Source organism: Sceloporus undulatus, chromosome 5 (genome assembly GCF_019175285.1).
Source record: "Sceloporus undulatus isolate JIND9_A2432 ecotype Alabama chromosome 5, SceUnd_v1.1, whole genome shotgun sequence".
NCBI lineage: Eukaryota > Metazoa > Chordata > Lepidosauria > Squamata > Phrynosomatidae > Sceloporus > Sceloporus undulatus.
The window spans coordinates 47,392,048-47,414,543 of record NC_056526.1 but is presented as its reverse complement, the minus strand read 5'-3'; the positions used below and the strand labels follow the sequence as shown (position 1 = coordinate 47,414,543).

Below are 22,496 nucleotides of genomic sequence, written 5' to 3'. Positions count from 1 at the left end.
TCAAAAAAATAAAATCTGGAAAGCAAATGATTCTTCACTGCTGACATATTGAGATGACTGTACACTAATCTAGAATTTTAAAAACAAGATAGATATTATTACCTATAAATATACCACTAGCAACTGGAAGCATAGACCCCCCTGCCATGCAGGAACACACTATCAAAACAGTCCTGACAGATGGCTATCTAGTCTCTGTTTAAAATCCTCCTATGAAGCAGCACATTCCATTGTTGAACAGCTCTTACTGTCAGGAAGTTCTTCCTTATGTTGAAGAATCTTTTCCTATAGTTTGAATCCATTGCTCTGGATCCTATTCTCTGGAGATGCAGAAAACAAACTTGTTGCATCCTCAATATGACATCCTTTCAAATATTTAAACTGGGCTATCATATCACCTTTTAACATTCTCTTCTCCAGGCTAAAGACACCCACTTCCCTAAGCCTTTCAACACAGGGCATGGGCCTTTCACCATTTCAGTTGCCCTCCTCTGAGAACACTCTAGCTTGTCCACATCCTTTGGAATTGTGCTGCCCAGAACTGGATGCATATTCCAGGTGAGGTCTGACCAAAACCAAATAGAATGGTACTACTGTATTACTTCTCTTGACCTAGACCCTATACTTCTATTGATGCAGCCTAGAATCACATTGGCTTTTAAAGCTGCCACATTACTCTGTTTACTCATGCTTACTAGGACTCCTAGATTTCTACTAGGTCTATTAGGATTACTAGATCCCTTTCACACACACTGGTGTCAAATCTGGTGCTCTCCCATCCTATATCTGTACATTTCATTTTTCCTGCCTAACTGCAGTAACTTACTTTACTCCTTGTTGAAATTTTGGACCAGCTTTCTAATCTGTTAAAGTCATTTTGAGTTTTGATCCTGTCCTCTGGGGTATTAGCTATTCCTCCTAATTTGATGTCATCTGCAAATTTCCTAAATATGCCTTCTATTCTATCATCTAAGTCATTGATAAAGATCTTGAATAGCACTGGGCCCTGGACAGAACTCAGTGGTATCCCTCTGGTCACTTCTCTCTAGGATGAAGAGGAACTACTGGTGAGTACCCAATGGGTATGGTTGGTCTACCAATTACAAATCCACCTAACAGTAGCTTTGTCTAGCCCACATTTTATTAGCGTGTTTGCAAGAATATCATGGGGGACCTTGTCAAAGGCTTTACTGAAATCAAGATATGCTTCATCCACAGCATTCAGTTCATCTTCCAAGCTTGTAGTGTTATTTAAAAAAGAGAGAGAGAGAGAGAGCAGATTAGTCTAGCATGACTTGTTTTGGGGAAACCCATTTTAAGTTTTAGTAATTATGGAATTCCTTTCTAAATGTTTACAGACTGTCTGTTGAATTATCTGCTCTAGAATATTTCCTGGCATTCATGTCAGGTTGACAGGGTGGTAACTGTTTGGGTCCTCTTTTTTTTCCACCTTCTTGAAAATGGGGACAACATTTGCCCTCCTCCAGTCTGCTGGGACTTTTCCTGTTCTCCAGGAATACTGGATAATAAATTGTGAAATTAGGTAAAATGTAATTTTTTATAAAGAAAATCATTTTCTGCATAAGAAACAGCCTTTTCTGTGCACAATATGTTTTGCAGTTCTTCCCTTGAGGTAAGTCCTACCTCCGGGATGTGGCTGGAAGATTTGCTATCTGGGTTCTCACATATGTATTGTTGTTTTTCTTGGGATGAGGTCACAGATCATCTCATCTTTAAAAACTCTGATAGTGTTGATATACAGTTGGCCCTCCATATTCACGGCCTTGACACTTGTGGTTTCGATTATTCGTGAGGTCAAGGCTGCTAATGTGAGCATTCCTCCTTTCTCTGCCTGATCTCTCCTTGGGCAGCCTAGAGAGAGATCGGCGAAGTGACAACAGGAGGCGCCTTGGCCCCTCGAAGACCCTTCTCCTCCCCAATCCTCTCCCTAGGCTGCCCAAGGAGAAGATCATGAAGAAGAAGGGTCTTGGAGGGGCCAAGGCATCTCTTACCTTCTCTTCCCTGATCCTCTCTCTCGGCTGCACAAGGAGAGGACCGGGTTGGCAAAAGTTCTTGGAGGGGCCAAGGCCATTCTTGCTTTCTCTTCCTCAATCTTCTCCTTGGGCTGCCCAGGGAAAGGATCGGAAAGGCGAAGGGCCTCAGAGGGGCCAAAGCACCTCTTGTCTTCTCTTCCCCGATTCTCTCCCTGGGCTGCCGATGGAGAGGATTGGGAAGAAGAAGAGTCTTGGAGGGGCCAAGGCACGTCTTGCCTTCTTTTCCCTCATCCTCTCCCTGGGCTGATTCATCAGTGTGAGCAATGTGTGATGAATCAGTGTTTATAAGCTTTGGAACAAGCTTAAAGCCATGGTTTAATATCCTGGCTTGCTCTGAAGTGGGTTAGTGTATTTTATAGTTTAGACAAAATGGGAAACTACAGTTAATGAAAGACTTCTTGGTTTGTTTGCCAGGTTGCATGTAGAGAAGAGCAGAGGTACTGAGTGTGTGGCTAAGACTCCTTCCTAACTCAGCCTGTAAAGTGAAGGTATGCTAATCTAAATGTGTTGATTTTGGGATCAAGTATTAACCAAGCCACAAACAAAAGTGAAGATGTTGTTCCCCATATTCTGTATGCTGGGAGTGATTCAATACTTAGCAATGTCAGCAACTGTATATTCCTTTAAGAAAGGTCACTGCAAGATTAAATTTGTTTCAGATCAAGGAGCACAACAAGAATTGGCATGCATTATGTATACAGTCTACTCTACTGGCATCAAAGCCTGTCAAGCACTTTTCACGCACAGTTAAAAAAGCATAAATGGCCAAGACTACAGATTCAAGGAGTAAGACCATTTTTATAACTTCTAAACAGAAAACAACTCAACATTAGACAGCTTGTGTATGACAGCAGATTTTCTCTTTTGAAAGGCATACCATCTTAAGTAACTTTTCTTGACTCAGAATGACATAGAGAATTGTCAAAGTGCAGTTCTGTGGCAGGATACAGACCGCCCAAAAAGGGCGGTCTATCTGCACCTCGTTTTGTTGCACAAGGGAGCTGCAGCAGAAAATCGCGCGGCTCCCTCACTCAGCAAGAAGGACCCACAAAAAGCATGTCCTTCTTGCGGCACCATAAGGACGTCGTAGTGCACCAATGGTTCATTCATGACGTCCTTATGACACCGGGATGTGCGGACGCTAAGTGTCTGTCGCGTCAAATGGCGGTGCCTGTGTAGACAGGGCGCCGCCATTTTGCCACCGCCAGTACGTACTAGACTAACCCTAGTACATACTAGTTAGGGAGCGTCTGAATGGTGTGCGCTCCCTAACCCTACTGCTGCTGCCGCCACGCTACATTTTGCCGGTCTGTATCCCACCTATGTTTCTCATCTACGTCTAGTTCAAATGAAGTCTATCATCATCATATATATAACATCTTAAAGGAAAACTGGAAATCACAACTGGCATTCCATTAGTTACAATGTCATAAGCTAGACTTACAAACTTGTAACTGGTTCATAAACTCATCTGCAATTGTGGCACCATTGCCATGTCTGCAAATCTAATTGAAACTCACTTTAAAAGCCAATTAGCCATCTCAAGAAATGAGCACTAAGGCAGTAGCAAGCAGGGCACTGCAAGATGACATGACCTGTTCCCTCCCACTAGTGAGAGATGGTGCAAAAATCAGAAGCAGGGACCCCTGCAGAGGTCCTGTTACCACTGATCATCATACCATCATTCACTGGTGGGAGAGGGCTAGTCACATCTTGTTGAGTGCTGGATCAGGAGACAGAGTGTAGTTGTTGAATGGCATGACCAGCCCCAATATCATAGCTATGCCTCAAGATCCTATGTATAGCTAGGATCTTAAACCACATGTGTAAATCTCTCTCAACCTCCCCTGATAGACCTGCCCTTTCTTCAATCTTTCTCTGATGTCACACTGCAGATGGAGAACCTGCAGACTGACTGCTAAGGAGGAACTACCAGATTAGTACAGGGTAGGATGCGTGCTTCATTTTGGATCCTCTAGCACCTGCAGATAGCATTTCCCCATTCTCCTTAAACTAAAAGTACTTGGAAAGTCATTTCAGATTCTGCAATTTCTTATGATTACATAAAACCTCCCAGTCCATGGATTTTCACATATGTGAACAAGAGCCAAAATTCAAAACATCACATATAAGAAATAGATCCCAGATCAAGAACAACATAGGACCTGAAATTTCACATCTCAAATTTCACACTCAACTTTCACTAAGACTTAGTGTCTGTGATATCACAGGAGGTGCAGCTAAGAGAATGTCATTCTGTTTTTAAAAGGACATCTAGGAAGTGGCACCAAAGAGGGAAGAGAAGAGAGAAGGTCTCTGGAGAGTCTACACTACAGAAGCCAATTTGAAGCAGCCAATTTGAACCATTTAGAACAAAACTAAAAATGTCAAGAAGTATATTCAAATTATAATAACTTTCTGAATAAACTGTACTGTTATTATACCAAAAAGTAATCATTGTATGCCAAAACAAATTGTGTATGATACTGTTTGATAAAGTTACTTTCAATCTGTTAATTGTGTTTTCACATTTTTTCCATGTTTCAATTTTTTTTGTTTATTTAAAATGAAAAGAAAATCATTTTCCTGACTTTAACATTTCTAGAAAACATATACAGTCCTCTCTTCCCTTATGCAAAGGATCTGTTCTGCACCCCTCCCCCCATGTAAAGGGAAAAACTGAAAATAATGGGGCACGTGCACACGGTGCCGCATGGTGTGCGTGCCATGGGTGCGAGTGCCATTCATTACATTGAGCCGCGGCTTCAGCGTATGCTGAAAGCCACGGAAGAGAAGTCCGCATATGGTGCAAGCTCACTTTATCTGTTTTTAGTATACAGTAGATACTTCTGTTTGCAAGTTATGTGGACAACTAGTCTAGCAGACAGTCTGTCTAACTATTCAGATTTATCACCATCCCTTCATTACACATGACCTGTTGATCAGCAGGGATTCTTTTGTTATCTATAACTGTGGGACTTCCTATGGCAAAGTGTGACCCGTAGGCTGTATACACCCCCAGAGCCATTTTCGCAGCCCCAAGGGGTTATTTTTTTTAAAATGTCCCCTAAAGCTCTCTGAGGGTGTGGAGGGCATTTTCATATCCCACACAGCACAAAGAAAGCATTCTGAGGTGAAAAAATTTCTGTGGGAGGCATTTCCACCATGTTCAGGCCCAGCCTGGACCAATTTAGGCCCAAAAGAGAACTTTTTTTTAACAGGAAGTGACTTATCCTAATTTGTTGTTGTTACAAAAAGGCCTCCCTGGGGTCTAAAATGACACAGGAAGGGCCCGAAACATGATGAAAACACTCCTTGTCCCCTAGAAGACATCTGGGAGCAAATAAAGTTGTTTTGTTTTGTTTTTTGTAGGAGTGGGTGAAGTCCTCCATGATTTACTAGGGGGCTAACACAGCCCCATAGCTTTTTACTGTTATTATTATTATTATTATTAGTTATAGTATTTATACTTCGCTCTTCAGCCAAACGGCTATCAAGTTGTCCACTCCTGCCCTATGGAATGAAGGCAAAGCAGCAGACTTGCATTTATGAACACATGCATGAAGCAGGATCTAATGGAGGGTTGGGAAAAACCTGTTCCACAGGTAGCATGCCTCTCATAAAATTAATTCTGCAGCCTATGGGCCTCTCCTGGACCACACACACACACACACACACACACACACACACACACACACGTATTCATTCTGTAAAGCTAGGTATGCCCTTGCTCATAGCCTACTAAAAATTGTTGGGTTTTTTCCCCCAAGAAGAAATTGACCTACTGGTTTCCCATGAAGTGTTTCAATGGCCTTGGTGAATCCTTGGGTTGGAATGATCTAATGTTCAACAGTGCATGATGGACATCTACTTTGCATGTGAAAGTACTCTTCCATATACACAGTATATACTAGCAATTGATATAAAATCCAGAATCTACTAACAAAAAATGTCAGTGATTATGCACCAGCAGAGCAGAATAAAAATCTACCATTTGCTCAGACTGAAAAGTCTATCTTGTTGCATATGAACAGCAAAACATGATAAAACCTTGGTGATATAAATATATAAATTGGTAGGAGGGGGATGAAGAAAGTTTGTGGACAGATCTGAGAACAGTGGTTGATAGTGGGTTTTATGCCAGTGGGTTCTATGAATTCAGGTTTTATGACAACCTTTAAAAAGGAAATGAACTCCATCCTCCAAATAGGTTCAAAACTTTGGATAGCTCCTTCAAAATTCAGGTTAAAAGTAAGAATTCCTTTACTTCACTGACCTGGAACCACCAGCTGCCACTATCTAAGAAATGCCTTAAACAAACTGGTCACAATCTAAAGCTACAAAAGTATGGATGGCCACATCAGGTGTGCCAAACAGGAATGCTTCTGCCATCAATATTTTCATGTGAGCATGTGTGTGTGTGTGTGTGTGTGTGTGTGTGTGTAAGGGAGGCTGTGTGCAAATGGACTACAGTTTGAGTCTCCCTTGCAACATTGTCCTTTTTATTGTGAAAACACACTACAGTTTTCCTTCTGCAATATTTGTGGAAAGACAACTAGACTACTCTCCATTCAATGATTTCCAAATGAATACATTAAAAATACATTAAAACATACTTGCATTTAGGTTTCAGGAGAATGAGCTAAAGTACCTAGCATGAGGATTCAACTTGGTATAGTGGTTTGAGTGCTGAACTACGATTCGTGGAAACCAGAGTTCAAATTCCTCAGTCATAAAAACCCTTTGGATGGATTTCCACAAGTCCCACTCTTTCAGCCTTAGGGGAAGGCGATGGCAAACCTTATCTGAATAAATATTGCCAAGAGGAACCTCAGAATAGGATTACTTGAAGATAGATAACAACAAACCTACTCTGAGTTTGAGAGTAAAGGTAAAAATAGCACTTACGTGAATTCACAGATAGGCAGAACAGCTGTCTAAAGAAAATACACTAAGGACATTTGAGCTGATTTGCTGTTAAAATAAACTTTGTGTTGAATAGGAAGTACTGACGTACTGCCCTGCATGCTGTATAACATTACAGGTTTTGTGAGCTGGTCACTTATCTGTGTAAGTCAAGAAGAAAATCAGTCAACATATTTCCTCAGAATGTCTCTTCCTCTTCCATCTACTACTGTTTTGTATTTAGATAGTTTAAAAGAAAAGCCACTTGCCAGTTTTGCAATGTCATTCACATCATCCGTCACAGGATTCCCGCAGGGACTTTGGGCCTTGACAAGAGGATTAAGTAGGAGCAGTTGAAGATAAAAGCAAATGATAATCCAAGTCTGTAAAAGAGAGGGGATATATGCTTGGTAACATTTACAAGGGCTAAATGCCTATCATACTTCACAATGAAACCTTACTGGCTACTAAAATTAAGACAATCACCGGATTATTTTTTAAAGCAGCCAAAAAGTACTTATGGAATTAAGTAGGATAACATGATATACTTTCCTTGACAATATTTTCAAAACCAAATGTGTACTTCCAAGGCAAATATAATATATTTGTAACATTCTCACCCCACAATCCTATCACTATTTATAACAGCTTGTAAGACATGTTTAATTTATATATTTATTTTATTCTAAAATAAAATACTTCATAGCCTTTTCTCCAATTTTTTGGAAAAACAAACACAATGTTTGAGTAAGCAAAACCTGTATTTCTATCCAATTTTCTGTGCTTATCCCCAGGCCTTCACATGTCTAGTGACAAGATGCCAAGCTATAGTGAAACAGGCAGATAATGTAGACCAGTAAGTGATCTTAATTTCCCCCCCAAAGATAAATTGCTTTCTGTGTAAGAAAGGTATTCATTCTGAAGGCCACAAATAATATTGGAATACCTAATGCTATGTCTGCTTCCTGCTTCTCAACAATACTTTGCCAAATTAGAGATTCTTTTCCTTACTTTCAATATATTAAATTATTTTCATTGAAAACATTTATGAACCTGTTTTCATGATAGATTTATGGTTGTCAGTTCCATTCCTTGTTCAAGAAAATCATTTCTCAGCTACAAAAGACTTGTTTATACAGGATACAGAGCTTTACACAGGAGTTGGTCCAAGACAGCGGAATGTGCTGCTACAACAACCAAGGCCCATTGTTCAAAAGAGAATCTTATTTACATGCTCCTCTATTTACAAACATTTCTTTTCTTTTTTATAAAACACTTTCCTCATAAAATTTAACAAACCTCAGTCATTTAAAATGTTACATCCAATGTAGATCAAAATAGAACATAGGGAATTTGGGGGCCGAGAGAATCTTTATTTTCATTGTGTCATTGTAAATTTGTAACTAGTATGTGTGTGTGTGTGTGTGTGTGTGTGTGTGTGTGTGTGTGTATCCCCTATATGTAACTTTATATATATATTACTATAGATGAAGTATAGTAGTTAACAGTGTGAACCAGAAAGACTTTTGTTCAGTTCTTGTCTCAGCCATGAACACAGAAGATGCCTTCAAACAAATTGCTAATGCCCAAATTCAGGCTCATGGTTTCACCACTTCTCTATTGAACACCAGAGGAACTTCTTAAAGAATTGTGGTTTGCTGAAACTTTAGTTGGTGAAAACCAAGGGTTGTCACCAGAGGCTTCCATATCAGTGATGCAGGAAATCTGCTTGGCACTGATTCCAGACTTTAAAATAGCTGTCCAAGGCTGGAGCAGATAGGAAGAGTGGCCTGAGTCTGCTCAGGCTGCAAGTAGGTTGGGACTATGCCAACCACACTGCCCACTCCCAAAGTGGGCTGCAGCTGCAGGACCCAACCTGCACTGCCAGGAGCCAGATTATCCCACTCTTCTTTGCTCTGGTCCAAAGGACTGGAGCATGGCTTCAGGCTGCTTTGGAGGCATGTATTGTTTGAACAGCATGTCTCCAAAGCAGGCGAAAGCTGCTTCATTTGGTCTGTCTGTTCTGGACCCAAGATGCTGAAACTATTGTGACAACAGAGTTCAGCATCTTGGATCGCCCCTTTAAAGTCTGGAAACAAATACAGAATCAGTTCATTGAGCTTCTGACCTGGAAGCCACTGACTGCCCTGATGAGAATAAGTCCTATTTTCTTTAGTAATTCAAGCTGACAAGAGCCAGCATGGCACAGTAGCTGGTGTGTGTGAGACTACGACTCTAGAGATCAGAGTTTGATTCCCAGCTTGGTCACAAAATCCACTGGGTGACCTTGAGCAATTCAAATGCTCTCAGCCTCAACCTCAGGGGAAGGCAGTGACTAACCTTCTCTGAACAAATCTGGCCAAGAAAACCCCATGAAAGGTTTGCCTTAGGGTCACCATAAGTCAGAAATGCCATGAGACACAACATCAATTCAAGCTGACACCTAGTGGTTTGTTGAAACTGGGAGCTAATGATGTCCTCTTCATGACTACAAAACAGGTGAGAAGAGCAGGACAGCATAAGCCCACAGTTTACCACAGTGGGTTAAATTAATGGGAAATCAAGCTTCCCCAGTACAGCTTAAATGACTTATCTCTCAACCTCTGCTCATCCTCCTAGCATTATCACCATAACAGACATAACTAAAGCCAGTGTGGTGTAGCAGATAGTGTAGAGTGGACTTTGGAGACCCAGGCTGATGTTTGTACTTAACCATGAAGTATGGCGGGTGTGCCTGGACCAGCCACACTCTCTTTCTCTCTGCCCCTGCATTGTTGCAAGGATATAATGAAGAGGTATTTCATGTGCACTGCCCTAAGCTCATTTAAGGAAAGTTGGAATATAAATGTACTAACAAATAAATAAACAAGTAAACTATGAACTAATTTAAAGGTGGAGCAAGAATTACTCAGATATAAAATATACAATTAATATGGTTTAGCTATTATTATTACACAGGGTTGGAAAAAAGGTTAAAGCATTTTTTGTTGTTGTTTAAACCAAGGTTGTTGGTTTTTGTTTGGTTTTCTGCATAAAAGTGGAGGACTACACTAATATAGAACTAAATCAGAAAATTAAATAGCAAAATGAAGTTTGGGTATTATGGCCACTATTTTAAATAATAGTTCTAAAAAGTGTTCTTTTACAGCAAGTTGTTTTGGTGGAACTAATGTCAATTGAAGGATTTCTTTCTGAGTGACATTTCTTACACTAAAAAATAAAAGGATTAAAAAGAAACAACTGACACTGGATAATGGTTCATAACAATGAACAATTGCCAATAAACTATTATAGTTAAAATAAAATGTTTAAATGCTCCCAGTAAGAGGGTTGGAAAATAGTAATAATAGCCAGACTCCCCCCCCCCCCCTCTTTTAAAGGAAAGAATAATCAATTTTAAGAACCAGGAAAAGGTTTTTTTAAGTCATTTGGCTTAATCCAAGGTTTAAACCACCCAACCTTGTTATTATATGCAATTAGAATAGCGAGATGGAAGCCACAATGTCCAAATATCTCCACAGAATAATTGATTAGTTTGACATCAATTAGTTTGATTGCTAGGATTATGGGAACATGGCTGAATACGAACCTTGGTCCATCTATACCTGTACAATCAACACTGACAGACATCATTACCGTATATACTCGACTATAAGTCAACCTCATATCTAAGTCGAGGGCTAGTTTTGGGGCCAAAATTATGGATTTTGATATGACCCGTGGATAAATCAAGGGTAAAACCTAGGGGCGTGTAACAAAGGACCTGAAGTGGATGAACCAAAGGAAAACAATGCCAAAAAACTTAACAAAATTTCAGCAGGCATAACTATTTCTGCTCATACTAAAGGTTGGATGGATAAGAGACTAGAAGGGGGTCAATGCTTCCAAGGCGGATTAAACTCTTGAGTTAAAATACAGTATTTACATTGACCCATGGTTAAGTCAACCCAGGTTTTTTTGGGGGGGGGGGTGTCAATTTTTTAACCTAAATTTCTAGACTTGAGTATATACAGTATTTCTTATTTGTACCTGGAGATTCCTAATATATACAGTCGGTCCTTCTTATACACAGATTTTTTATACACAGATTCAAGCATCCATGGTTTGAAAATGTTCAAAAAAGGTATAAATTTCAAATATCAAGCCTTGATTTTCCATTTTTATAAGGGAAACCATTTTGCTATGTCATTATATTTCATGGGACTTGAGCATACATAGATTTTGTTATCCACGGGGGATCTTGGACCCAAACCCCAGCATATAACAAGGGTCCACTGTACGTGCTAGTCTCCTATCCAAGTACTAACCAAGCCAGGCTCAATTTAGCATCTCAAATTTATTATATTTGGGCTAGTATGGTGACTTCACCCATTTGGATAATTCAGGAATATTTACTACAGAATGGAAGTACAAAATCTCAACAATTTTAAAATTTAAAACATTTATTCAAACATAGGGATTGCTTATTACAATTTGCATTCAATTCATTTTCACTACAATTTACAGTTTACATCCAGTAAGAGTACAATTAGGGCTGCAGACTAATGTTAAAGTCTTATACACATTTTCTGGGGCAAAAGTCCCAGTGAGATAATGGCAATTTTTTATGAGTAATATTATATCTTGTCTGTGCATTAGCCAAGCTGATGAAGTACATAACCATTGGCTGAACATCATGACAAATATCTGGGCTACTGATAACAACAGCAACAAACAAAAAAGGAGATTTTTCCCAATCTAACCTATTAGTTTTGCCCTAAAATTTGTAAGTTACCAATGAAAAACAGTTTTCAATTATTAATTTCCTGCCAGAAATACTTGACAAAGTACTTGACAAAGTTCTAGTGACCAGTCTGTCTGCCATATTTTGAACCAATTGAAGCTTCTGGACGTGGTACAAAGATAGCCCCATTTAGAGGACATTACAGAAATCTAAACGAAAGATTACCAGTGCATGTACCACTGCTTCAAGGTCCTTTTGATCCAGGTAGGGACGCAGTTGGCATATCAACCGAAGCTGATACCAAGCACTCCTGGCCATCAAATCTACTTGAGATGACAACTGTAGAGATGGATCCAGGAGTACTCCCAAACTGGGAGTGACCCCGTCCAGGACTGGCTGACAAATCTCCGTCCCTGGAGTTGGGGACATATCGCAAGTACCTCCGTTTTCTCTGGATTCAACTTGAGTTTGTTTTCCCTCATCCAGCCCATTACCGACTCGAGGCAGGCATCCAGAGAAGAGATGCCATCCTTAGTCACTGTAACAGTCAGCGACATAGAGAAATAGATTTGGGTGTCATCAGTATACTGATAACACCGTGCCCCACGTCTCCACGTGATCTCTCCCAGTGGCTTCGTTTAAATGTTAAACAGCATGGGGGACAGAATGGCACTCTGAGGGATGCCAGATGTCAACTCTCTCTTAAAAGAGCAGCTGTTCCCCAGCCTCACCATCTGGAATTTGCCCAAGAGGTAGGACCAGAACCACTGGAGTGCAGTGCCCCCAATACCTAACTCCCTCAGGCGTTCCAGAAGGATACCATGGTCTATGGTATCGAAAGCCGCTGAGATGTCCAAGCACACCAACAGGATTAAACTTCCCCTGTTGATACCCAGACAGAGATAATTGACTATGGTGACCATGGCAGTCTCAACTCCATATCCCGCTCTGAAGCAGGTTTGAAATGGGTCCAAATAATCGGCTTCATCCAAGAGAGCCTGGAGCTGGAAAGCAACTGCTCTCTCAATCACTTTGCCCAAGAATGGTAGGAGACCTACCTGTAATTGTTTCTCCCCAGGGGGTCTAGGGAGAGGTTTTTTAAAAGTGGTCTAACTATCTCTTCTTTCAGTTTCAATGGAAATATTCCCTCCCTGAAGGATGCGTTGATTATAAGTTGTAATAATATTTTCATAGCATCCTCTCCCTGGACGGTCAACCATGATGGGCAAGGACTGAGAGGACACATTGTCACTTCATCACTATTTACAAACTCAAAATGATCCAGTTTACCATAGTCCACAGAGTCACTGGACATCTCTCTTCTTATTTCTGTTTTAATGCCTGCATCCAGATCGACTCTTATCTGAGAGATTTTCCAGCAAAAAAGTCATTAAAAGCATCACAGCAGGCTTTAGTTGGTTCTAATAAAAGGTTCAGGGTGGGAGGCAGTTGTGTTAGCTCTTTAACCATCCTGAACAGCTCTGCTGGACGAGACTCTGCTGATACAATACGTACAGCATAGAAAGAATTTTTTGCTGCATCTATTGCCATTCCATAAAAATCCAATAAGTTCTGATGGAGTGACTTGTCAGGTAATCGTCGATGCTCTAGTCATTACGCACCTCGCTTCATTTGATGAAGATCTTTGGTGTACCATGGTTTTTTGTTAGAAGCGGGCTGGAAAGGACACTTGGGAGCGATAATGTCTATGGCACTGGTAAGATTGTTATTCCAGGTATCAACCAAGGCTTTGACAGAATCGCCATCGTTCCCAACCAGAAAACCCTCTAGAGCTTCTTGGAACCTTTTGGGTTTCATCAGCTTTCAAGGGCGAACCATTTTAATAGGTCCTCCACCCCCAAGAGGGATATGGGTAGTAGCTTCAGTCCTATTTTGACCAGAAAATGCTCCATCCATGACAGGGCGGAGGTCTGAATTACTTCTGCCCACGGATGTTCCTGATTCATACTAAAGGTCACTTCGCGTGTATTACCAGCACAATATGTTGACCCTGAGACTAACTGGGACAGGCCCATGGTAGTCATGGAATCCATGAACTCCCGAGCTGTCAGATCTGATGAACTGGACTTGAAGGGGATGTTGAGGTCCCCCAAAACCAAGATCCAGGGAGACTCCAGCACCAGCTCCGAGACCAGTTGTGTCAGCTCGGCCAGGGAGTCTGTTAAGCAATGGGGTGGACGGTATACCAACAGAATCCCCAGACTGTCCCTAGCCTTCAGGGTCAGGTAAATGCAATGTGTTCTGTTTTCCGGACAGGTTTCCTGGTCAAAGTGGTATTACTTTTATGGGCTAAGGCAATCCCCCCCCCCTCACCCACTTTCTCTCACCTGCTCCTTGGCAGCATACCCAGTTGGAAGGGCTTTAGCCCAGGTCACATTACTGTCCTCCCCCAGCCAGGTTTCTGTGAAACAGGCCAGGTCGGGTTGTTTCACAGATGACATAAAAATAAGGACAGAATTAAAGTACTGTGACTTGATGTGAAATCATAGCCTCCCACTATGGAATGAAATGAAGCTTCAGAGAGTGGAACTGGCAGAAACCAGAGACATGGAGTCACTGGACAAAGCTACATTACTGACTGGACTGAAAAATACAAACCAGGAAGCAGACACAAGCCAACAGAACAACAGAGCAAACCAAAAGAAAGGATCCAAGAGCAATTCAATGGAAGGATATAGAAATAGACCAAGAAAACCTGAGCTCTAATCAGGCATGCCAAAAAAGTGAGGATGAGATTGAGGTAACCCCACACAAGGAGAACAATATTTTGCAGAAGAAAGCTTCAGCCATATGTGGAGGAACACCACACGTTGGGAAAATCTGAAAAAAAATCAGGGTTCTTGATCACATTTAGAAGTTCCACATGAAGATGACAGTATCTCCATAGTCACTGTCCATATCTAAAGATTGAAAGCAGAAGAGAACAGGACTAGTGGCCTTTTTCTCCAGCAGGATCCAACAATCAGGTCAGACATGCAGGGTCAGAACAGAGCCTGGATATATTAAAACAGCAAGGGCAGATGTGCAAAATGCATTTCCATGGCTCACCAACATGGGGAAGCTGCACATAAACTCAAAGGCTCCTAGTTTCAATCATGACAGATGCTGACACTGAGTTGATGGTAGATAAGTATTAAATCAGTGGTTCTTATCTTTTTCTTCACCACAGACTCCCTTTAAATATATTTTGCTGCTACCAAGTCACCAATGGTATGATTTCCTCAATTTGTGCTACAAGTCCAGTAAGCTTTCCAGGCATTGCTTGTACCGTGTCTGTGATAATTTCTACAAATTTCAACTAATCCATGTCATGAGATGTTATAAATTTGTCTAAGCTGTTAAATACTTCCTCAGCTATAGTATGCATCAATGAGAAGATGAACAGTACATTTTTGAATATATTTTCCTCATATTAGTGTCTAATGTAGCACAATAACATTGCTTTGTTATGTCTGTGCTTTTGTCCAGCTGCAAAAAAGGAGGACATGTGAATTTTTTCTAATAAATGATCCTTGATTTTGGCTGACAAACCACTGATGTGCTTCTTAACTATATTAAGGTATTCAGAAAAGGTTCTAAGCAGCTTTCTCATTGATCATTGTAGAAACAATGATTTTTGCAGCAGGTAATATAAGTTCTTTAGCTAATTGTATGCAGTTTTCCAGTTTTTGCTATTAGTTGAGAAATCTCAAATGAGACCACTGCATTTTCATTGTTACAACCAGTCGCAATCTTTTAAAAACTATTTTCTTACTTTCCCAAAGTTCCTACACCTTACTTTGGAGGGGGGGGGGAATTGATGCTTTTTGTGGCATGTTCTTTATGTTTCGTATTGAATGCTGTCACACTTTTGATGGTTTCATGGCTTCATTGGTTATGTTATCATAATGTAACACATACTGTAGCAGTTGCTTGTTTTGTGGGCTTATACCTCTGAATCCAGCCAACAGATTGTTTTTGCTATAATGGCGATATTTTTAAAGATAAGGGGAAGAAGCTTGACTTTGTTTTGAACAGGACGCACCCTCATCAGTATAATCAGTACTTTTACATTTCAAATTGAGCCAGCAATCCATCCTGAAGCTCAGCCAAAATGTATTGTTCTGAAATTGACCGTGATAAACATGGAAAGTCACTACATGACAGTAACCAAATTCACAGAAATCAAAGAAACACAATCATTTTCAACAATCCAGTTATCATTCCAGTTATCTTGTTGAAACAATGGATTTGGAAAGACCAAAAATCAAAAAGTACTATAAATAAGCTTTCTCTATATTTGTTTAAAAGTGTAACATACAATGTATATAACAAAATTATACAAAACCAATATATACAAAGGATACAAAATAAACCAAAGTAATAATGGCAAGCACAATAACAAAACAGCAAATAATACAAATATAATGCAACAGAAAAGAAGGCTAAAAATAGAGTGAGTAAAAGAGGGAGAGAGAGACTCACAATTATGAAGGCTTATGAAGGCTCAAAAGTTGATTAGAGCTATACATACATAACTGAAGATCATCGATATTCTCAGTAGCTCACCATTAATCCTATAATGATCATTAACCCTATGACTCAAATTATAGATCTTGTTACTATTCCAACACACATAAACACTCACTCACATTTACTCTGACTCTCTTCCTGTGAACACAACCATCCTTTATACATGAATTTCTTCAAGAACATTCTTGTATAAATGTTCCTAGAATGTGGTGGCACAATGTGGACAATGTTACAGTCCAGTGCAGCTACGAAGATGGCTTCTGGCTAGGGTTGCCATAATTCTCTACTAAAAATGGACAAAAGGTAGGACAAAATTTAGATCAAAATATAGGACCATTGTAGGATACAATTTAGCCCAAAATGTAGGACATTTAAGAAAAATGGAGGACTTTAAATGTCCTACATTTTGGGCTAAATTTTTCCCTACAATTGTCCTATTTGGGTCTAATTTTTGTCCTACATTTTGTCCCTGTTTTTAGTAGAGAATTATGGCAACCCTACTTCTGGCTGTATTGCAGCTACTATTACCCACTCGAGGTCATCCACTTGCATTCACCTAGGCCCGTTACAGACGGGCTAGAAAGTATGCGTGGAGCGCGTACTAGAGTTAGAAAGGGGGGGTGCTTCTGCTTGAAGCCCCAGGGACATCCCTTTTCAGGCTGCGGGGAAGGGGCCTTTTGCCGCTTCCCCGCAGCCCGAAAAGCGGCGGATCGGGGCCTCAGTGGCTGCCGCTCTGGACACTGAGGCCCCGATACAGCGGGGAAAGGGGCGGGTGCAGCCCGCCCCAAACAGGCAGTTTGTAACCCGCCATACATTCTAATGTATGCAGAAATAGCAAGTGCTGAACTTTGTTATCAATCAGTTATTTTCATGACTGATTTTTGCCTTTGTTTTTAATGGAGGTGATAGGATTAGTAGAACTGACAGATCAAGCTGAAATTTGAAGAAGAAAAAAACCTTGGGTAAAATCCTTCCTTCCTTCTTTTCTCTTATTCATTCTAAATTAACTGTAAAAGTTCATAACATTTCTTTGAGCATTCACAGACCTCTTGTGAGGACATTGTGACTCCTGGGGGTCCATGGACCACAGGTTAAGAACCACTGCATTAAATAAATTGACCATGCAATCATATGTATGCCTCTTCAGAAACTAAGTCCTATGAGTTCAGTGAGGTTTACTCCTAAGTAAGTGTGTCAGTGTATAAAACATTCTTCTGCTTAGGGATTAACTGAAAAAATTAGAATACAGTTATATGAACATATTACTCGTCTTTCAAGCATCCACTTCCAACGGTTTTGCCTGAGAGTGAAAAGGCAGAAGAGAAGAAAAGTGATTAGCTATAACAAAAACAAACAACTTTCACAACATATTTTTTTTCTTCTTAAAATGTTATTCTCCTTATAACTGGCAGATTTTCCAGATTTTCTCTTCAATGTACTGCAGCTGTCTTGCTTAGTACAGTATTGCCAAGTGATTACAAAAGATCAACATTATGATGCACATCTGGCTTTAATTTCTGAACTGGAAGACTCCACTGTTGTTTTCTTTGCATTTTCATCATTCACTCACAGGTAAAACCAGATCCCAGAGGAAGCTTTTTTGGATGTCATATCCTTGTATACATATGCTGGTTGGGAGATTCGGGAAGTTGTAGTCTAAGAAAATAATGGTTCCATGCATTGGTAAAGCCCATATTTAGGCTGAACAATGCCCCACATGCTATAAAAACCAGGGCTTTCAGTTCCAGTTATAGCAACTTGTATAACTGCATCAGAAACTAGTACCACACATATTGCAAATAGAGCTCTGCTAAGGATAAACTGTGAAATGTGGGCATTCAATCTGTGGTGTAGCCTTAAATTCAAACTCCATTGAGAGAGTTATAGAAATGCCTTTTCAGCACTGATTAATATACTGTTTTGTAACACAGTACTATGAGTATTTTTAATTCAAACCACTCCAAGCACTTCTGCCAGCGCTACCAATTTCAGACCACAACTAACAGTATTATTATACTGTTCCATCACTCATTTGTTTTACAATATGCACTCTACAGCTCAGTGTAACATTGTATTCATGTTCAGGATTTAAAAGAAAAACTCCAGGATCAAGAGAAATGTATACTTAATCAGTATTTTACAGAAGCAGTCCTTCCCAAATTTTGGTCCTCCAGGTGCTTTGGACTTTAGTTGCCAGAAGCCCCAGACAGCTTAGCCAATGGCAAGGAACTCTACAAGATGAAGTCAAAACATCTGGAGGACCAAAGTTTGGGTACCACTGATTTAAAGGAATCCTACTGGGATCAAAGGCTTTCATGGCTGGCATCCATAGTTTTTTGTGGGGTTTTCGGGCTATGTGGCCATGCTCTAGAAGAGTTTCTTCCTGATGTTTCGCCAGCATCTGTAGCTGGCATCTTCAGAGAATGTTTGCCTGGAAAGGACTTGGCATATATATTGGGTGACCTGGAAAGTGATTTGCATGTATATTGTTTGTTGCTAACCCTGAGGCCTGCCATTAGCAACAAACAATATACATGCAAATCACTCCTGCCTTTCCAGGGCACACAATATATATAGCCAAGTCCTTTCCAGGCAAACATTCTCTGAAGATGCCAGCCACAGATGCTGGTGAAACGTCAGGAAGAAACTCTATTAGAACATGGCCACATAACCCGAAATACCCACAAAAAACTAAAAACTATGAATCCTACTGGGTTTTTGTCACTGTATTTCCAGATGGACCAGGAGACATGTTACATTCTCTAGCTTTCAAATTGCTTTGGGGGCATATAAGAAAGCACATGTGTGCAGAAAAATCTGAGTCTGTAAACTGGTCCTTTGTATGAAAAAAAAAGAACAAAGATAATCAAAGAAAATTGTTGGGCGCAATTCCATGAAGCTAAATGTTATGTTAGTCATGGATATCCCAGGGAAAGTCTACTGTGCAAAAATAATCCAGTTTGACACTGCTTTAACTGTCATGGTTGAATGCTATAGAATTCTGGGAACTGTATTTTTGTGAGACATTTAGCCTTCTCTGTGAAACAGCTTTGATGCCACCACAAACTACAATTCCCAGAATTCCATAGCATTCAGCTATGGTAGTCAACGTGGTGCCAAACTGGATTATTTCTTCAGTGCAAACTCATCTTTGGTAATAGAGGAGAAAGAGGTACACTTGCACAGAACAGTAGTCTTGACAGCTGAGACAACAGAAAAGAAAGCACTTGTTTTCCATAAATCTATCCAGCTCTGTCTAGACTGAGTATCTTTACTTCCACTATTCCAAATGTTTCCATTAATGCAGGTTCAACACATGATTTCAATACATATGTATCTCTCTGTGTGTGTGAAATCAAGAATAATGTCTTGTTTTTATTCGGGTTAACCTTTATAAGCTCAGTGGCTGGAATGGAATACATAAATGCTAACATAGCAACTGTCTCATTTAATGTACTACCACCTTAGCTTTGGTCCCATACACTAATACTGTTGAAATAAGACAGGTGTTATCATTGTATCTGTCAATGACAGTAAAAGTTCATCAGCAGTATACACTCCCTTTTTTCCCTTTTTTGGTACCACTAAATAAAATATCTGAAAAACAAATCATGGCCTTGGAGTTTAGGAAAGTCATAGTCTGCTCCAGGAGCCTCCGGTTTAGTAGTGCATAAGTGAAACTGCTTTCCCACAACAGGCAAAACTTTAGTCACAAAAATGTCATTTTACCCCAGCTGTGTATGTAGATTAAGGTCAAGAACAGTATGCTTTATTACAACAGCACATGTGCAAAACATAAATGAATTTCATGTTTAGACTTAAGTAACATCTCCAAGGTATCTCAATATGTATATGAAAATATTATAGAATAAAACAAAACAAAACAAACCCAAACCACTTCTGGTTCCAAGCATTTTGAATAAGGAAGATTCAACCTGTATATGGTTTTCAGGTTTACTGTACTTAGTAACTTGGTCCCTTACTCTCTTCTCAACTAGATTTGGTTGTACTGATGGGAGAGGCTCATTAAGCTAATCTTCTCTTCACAGCCAATGATTGAATAAGACAACTCCCACCTCCTGTCACCATATCTTTACCATTTTTTCCTTATGTATGGTCATGGGATTGAGAAAGATTGTGGGCTTCCCCTTTTCATTTCTATCACATATCACCCACAAATTTAATAAAGGAATCAGAAGAATCAAAGAAGATATACCCAAGCAAAGATCTGTGTTTCCACCCCTGCATAATACATGTTATTATCAATTGGCATAATTTTGTGTCAACCAACTACAATGAAAAAGGAAATGAAGAAAAGATATCCTGAAGTAACAAGCCTCCTTAATTTTTCATTTATTCAATAAATTTTATCAGAAGAGGTTGGGTTCAATTGAACAGGGTGGGATTAACAAATCATTAAGAGGAAACAGTACTTTTTTTAAAGGAAGAATTGTCTGGAAGAATATCAAATCAGAGGGTTAAAAAGAAGAAGACATTTGCTGTTCCTTCTCTCCCAAGTACAGAACAGTGATTGGGATAGCAGGCTCAAGATACATAGCAGGAAACATAGCAGGCTCAAGATACTTTAGTACTCTGAAGTTCTGAGCTCTGAACCAACCTTTTATCTACTAAGTTACTGAGGGGAAGTGTAGACAGATGACAATTATTTGGTAAAATTAGGATCCCATGAACAATTCACAGGGCGATGTACACTCAGTTCCATTGCTGTCTTATCTTTTTTCACCACCCTGCAACAAATTTCAAATTTCAAATCTCACCTCCCATTGCATATGTTTTGAGGGCAAAGGCACAAGCTCCCCTCACTACCAAAAGGAGTAAGCATGATTCAGGGTTCATAGATGTGAGCTCCTTTAACTATTCATTCACTGCTCACAAAATTCTTGACAATGGATAAACTGGATTTCAGGGATATGCTGTTTATCTGCCTTAGGGTGCCCACCTGAAAAAGAGGACAGGGCTCCTACACTTTTAATAGCTGTCACACAGGCAACACTTGCTGACATTCTCTTTTCCAATAAACTAGTAAAGGATCTTCATCCTTTCTCTTTCCATGTGAGTTCTCTAGTATGCTTCCAGAAAGGAAACAAGGGCCCACTCCAGACGGGCCATTTTGTACTTACTCTGTACGTACTAGGGTTGCCTTGGGGTGTCTCTTTTAGATGTCCGCAACCCTAGTACATACAGAGTACATACAAAATGGCAGCACACTGTTCACATGGGTACCACCATTTTGACGTAACGGATGCTTAGCGTCCGCACGCCGCAGCACCCAGGTGACACCGCGAGTGCACCAATGGCGCACTGTGGCATCACTGGCATGCTGCAAAAAGAAGCCGCTTTTTGCAGCTTCTTTTTCTTGCTGCCACCAAGCCGCACAGTATATCCGCTGCAGCTTGCCGGTGGCATAAACGGCACCACTGCCAGAACCTCCTTTAAGGACGGTCTGTAGCGCACTAAGCATCATGCATTCTACACAGAACAAGGGTAAAGAACTTATTTCAACCAAAGGACCAACTTCAACTTTAAGGAAGTTCTCACATTCCAACAGTGCCATGGCTAAAGGCAAAGAAGTAGAACCAAAAACACCCAAAAGTTTTAACTGAAGCTCTTTCCACAGGCCTCAGCCCAGCACACAGAGCTAAGATACAACTTGCAGTGTTGCCCTGTTTAACAAAGGAATGCTTATCTTTAGTGACACACTGATGGAAACCTTGTAATCCAGAGAGACCAAAAACTAACTTGGCTGGAAGTGGATAAATTAGTAATTGAGACTAATCTTACTAAGTATTAGAAATCTTCCAATCTGACTAAGCTTCAACAGAAGCGTGAGACTAGTAATAAGCCATTTAGCTGAGATGCTTAGAGCTGGTAATGAATTACCTAAATCTTTATGGTGATTAAAAGCTGAGTGTTAGGTATTATGATCAGTGGAAAAGCTATTGCTGGGGCCCTAAAATGACCATATAGGGAGCAGCAGGTGATGAAGGGAACAAAATGTGAAGGGACCACTGGGGCTGCTTGCCTTTTTCTTTCTTTCTTCTTTCTTTTCTTTCGTCTGATTTTTGAAAAGATTTTAATATTCAAGTAATGCAGGATGGAAAATGTAAATGTTTATGGATGCTCTGTTTACTATTTCCCATAAGTTGATTCCTAAGCAGAAGAATAAGATAGAAAGTTCCCAGGGGGCATTATTACTAACCTTACTATACCTTTGTATTATAGTTCTTTTAAATACATCACTTTTATATTCTCTAGTATAA

At 40.1% G+C, this 22,496-nt stretch overlaps 1 protein-coding gene across 3 annotated transcripts in view; it reads right to left on the bottom strand.

Annotated features, from left to right (window-relative positions):
• The window catches only part of KITLG (KIT ligand), an 88,727-nt gene that overhangs the window by 26,660 nt on the left and 39,571 nt on the right, over positions 1 to 22,496 (bottom strand). For all 3 annotated transcript variants that reach the window (XM_042470841.1, XM_042470842.1, XM_042470843.1), the window contains exon 2: positions 7,229 to 7,342. In XM_042470841.1, the coding sequence (XP_042326775.1) occupies positions 7,229 to 7,342 (114 nt within the window). The remainder of the gene's footprint in view (positions 1 to 7,228; positions 7,343 to 22,496) is intronic.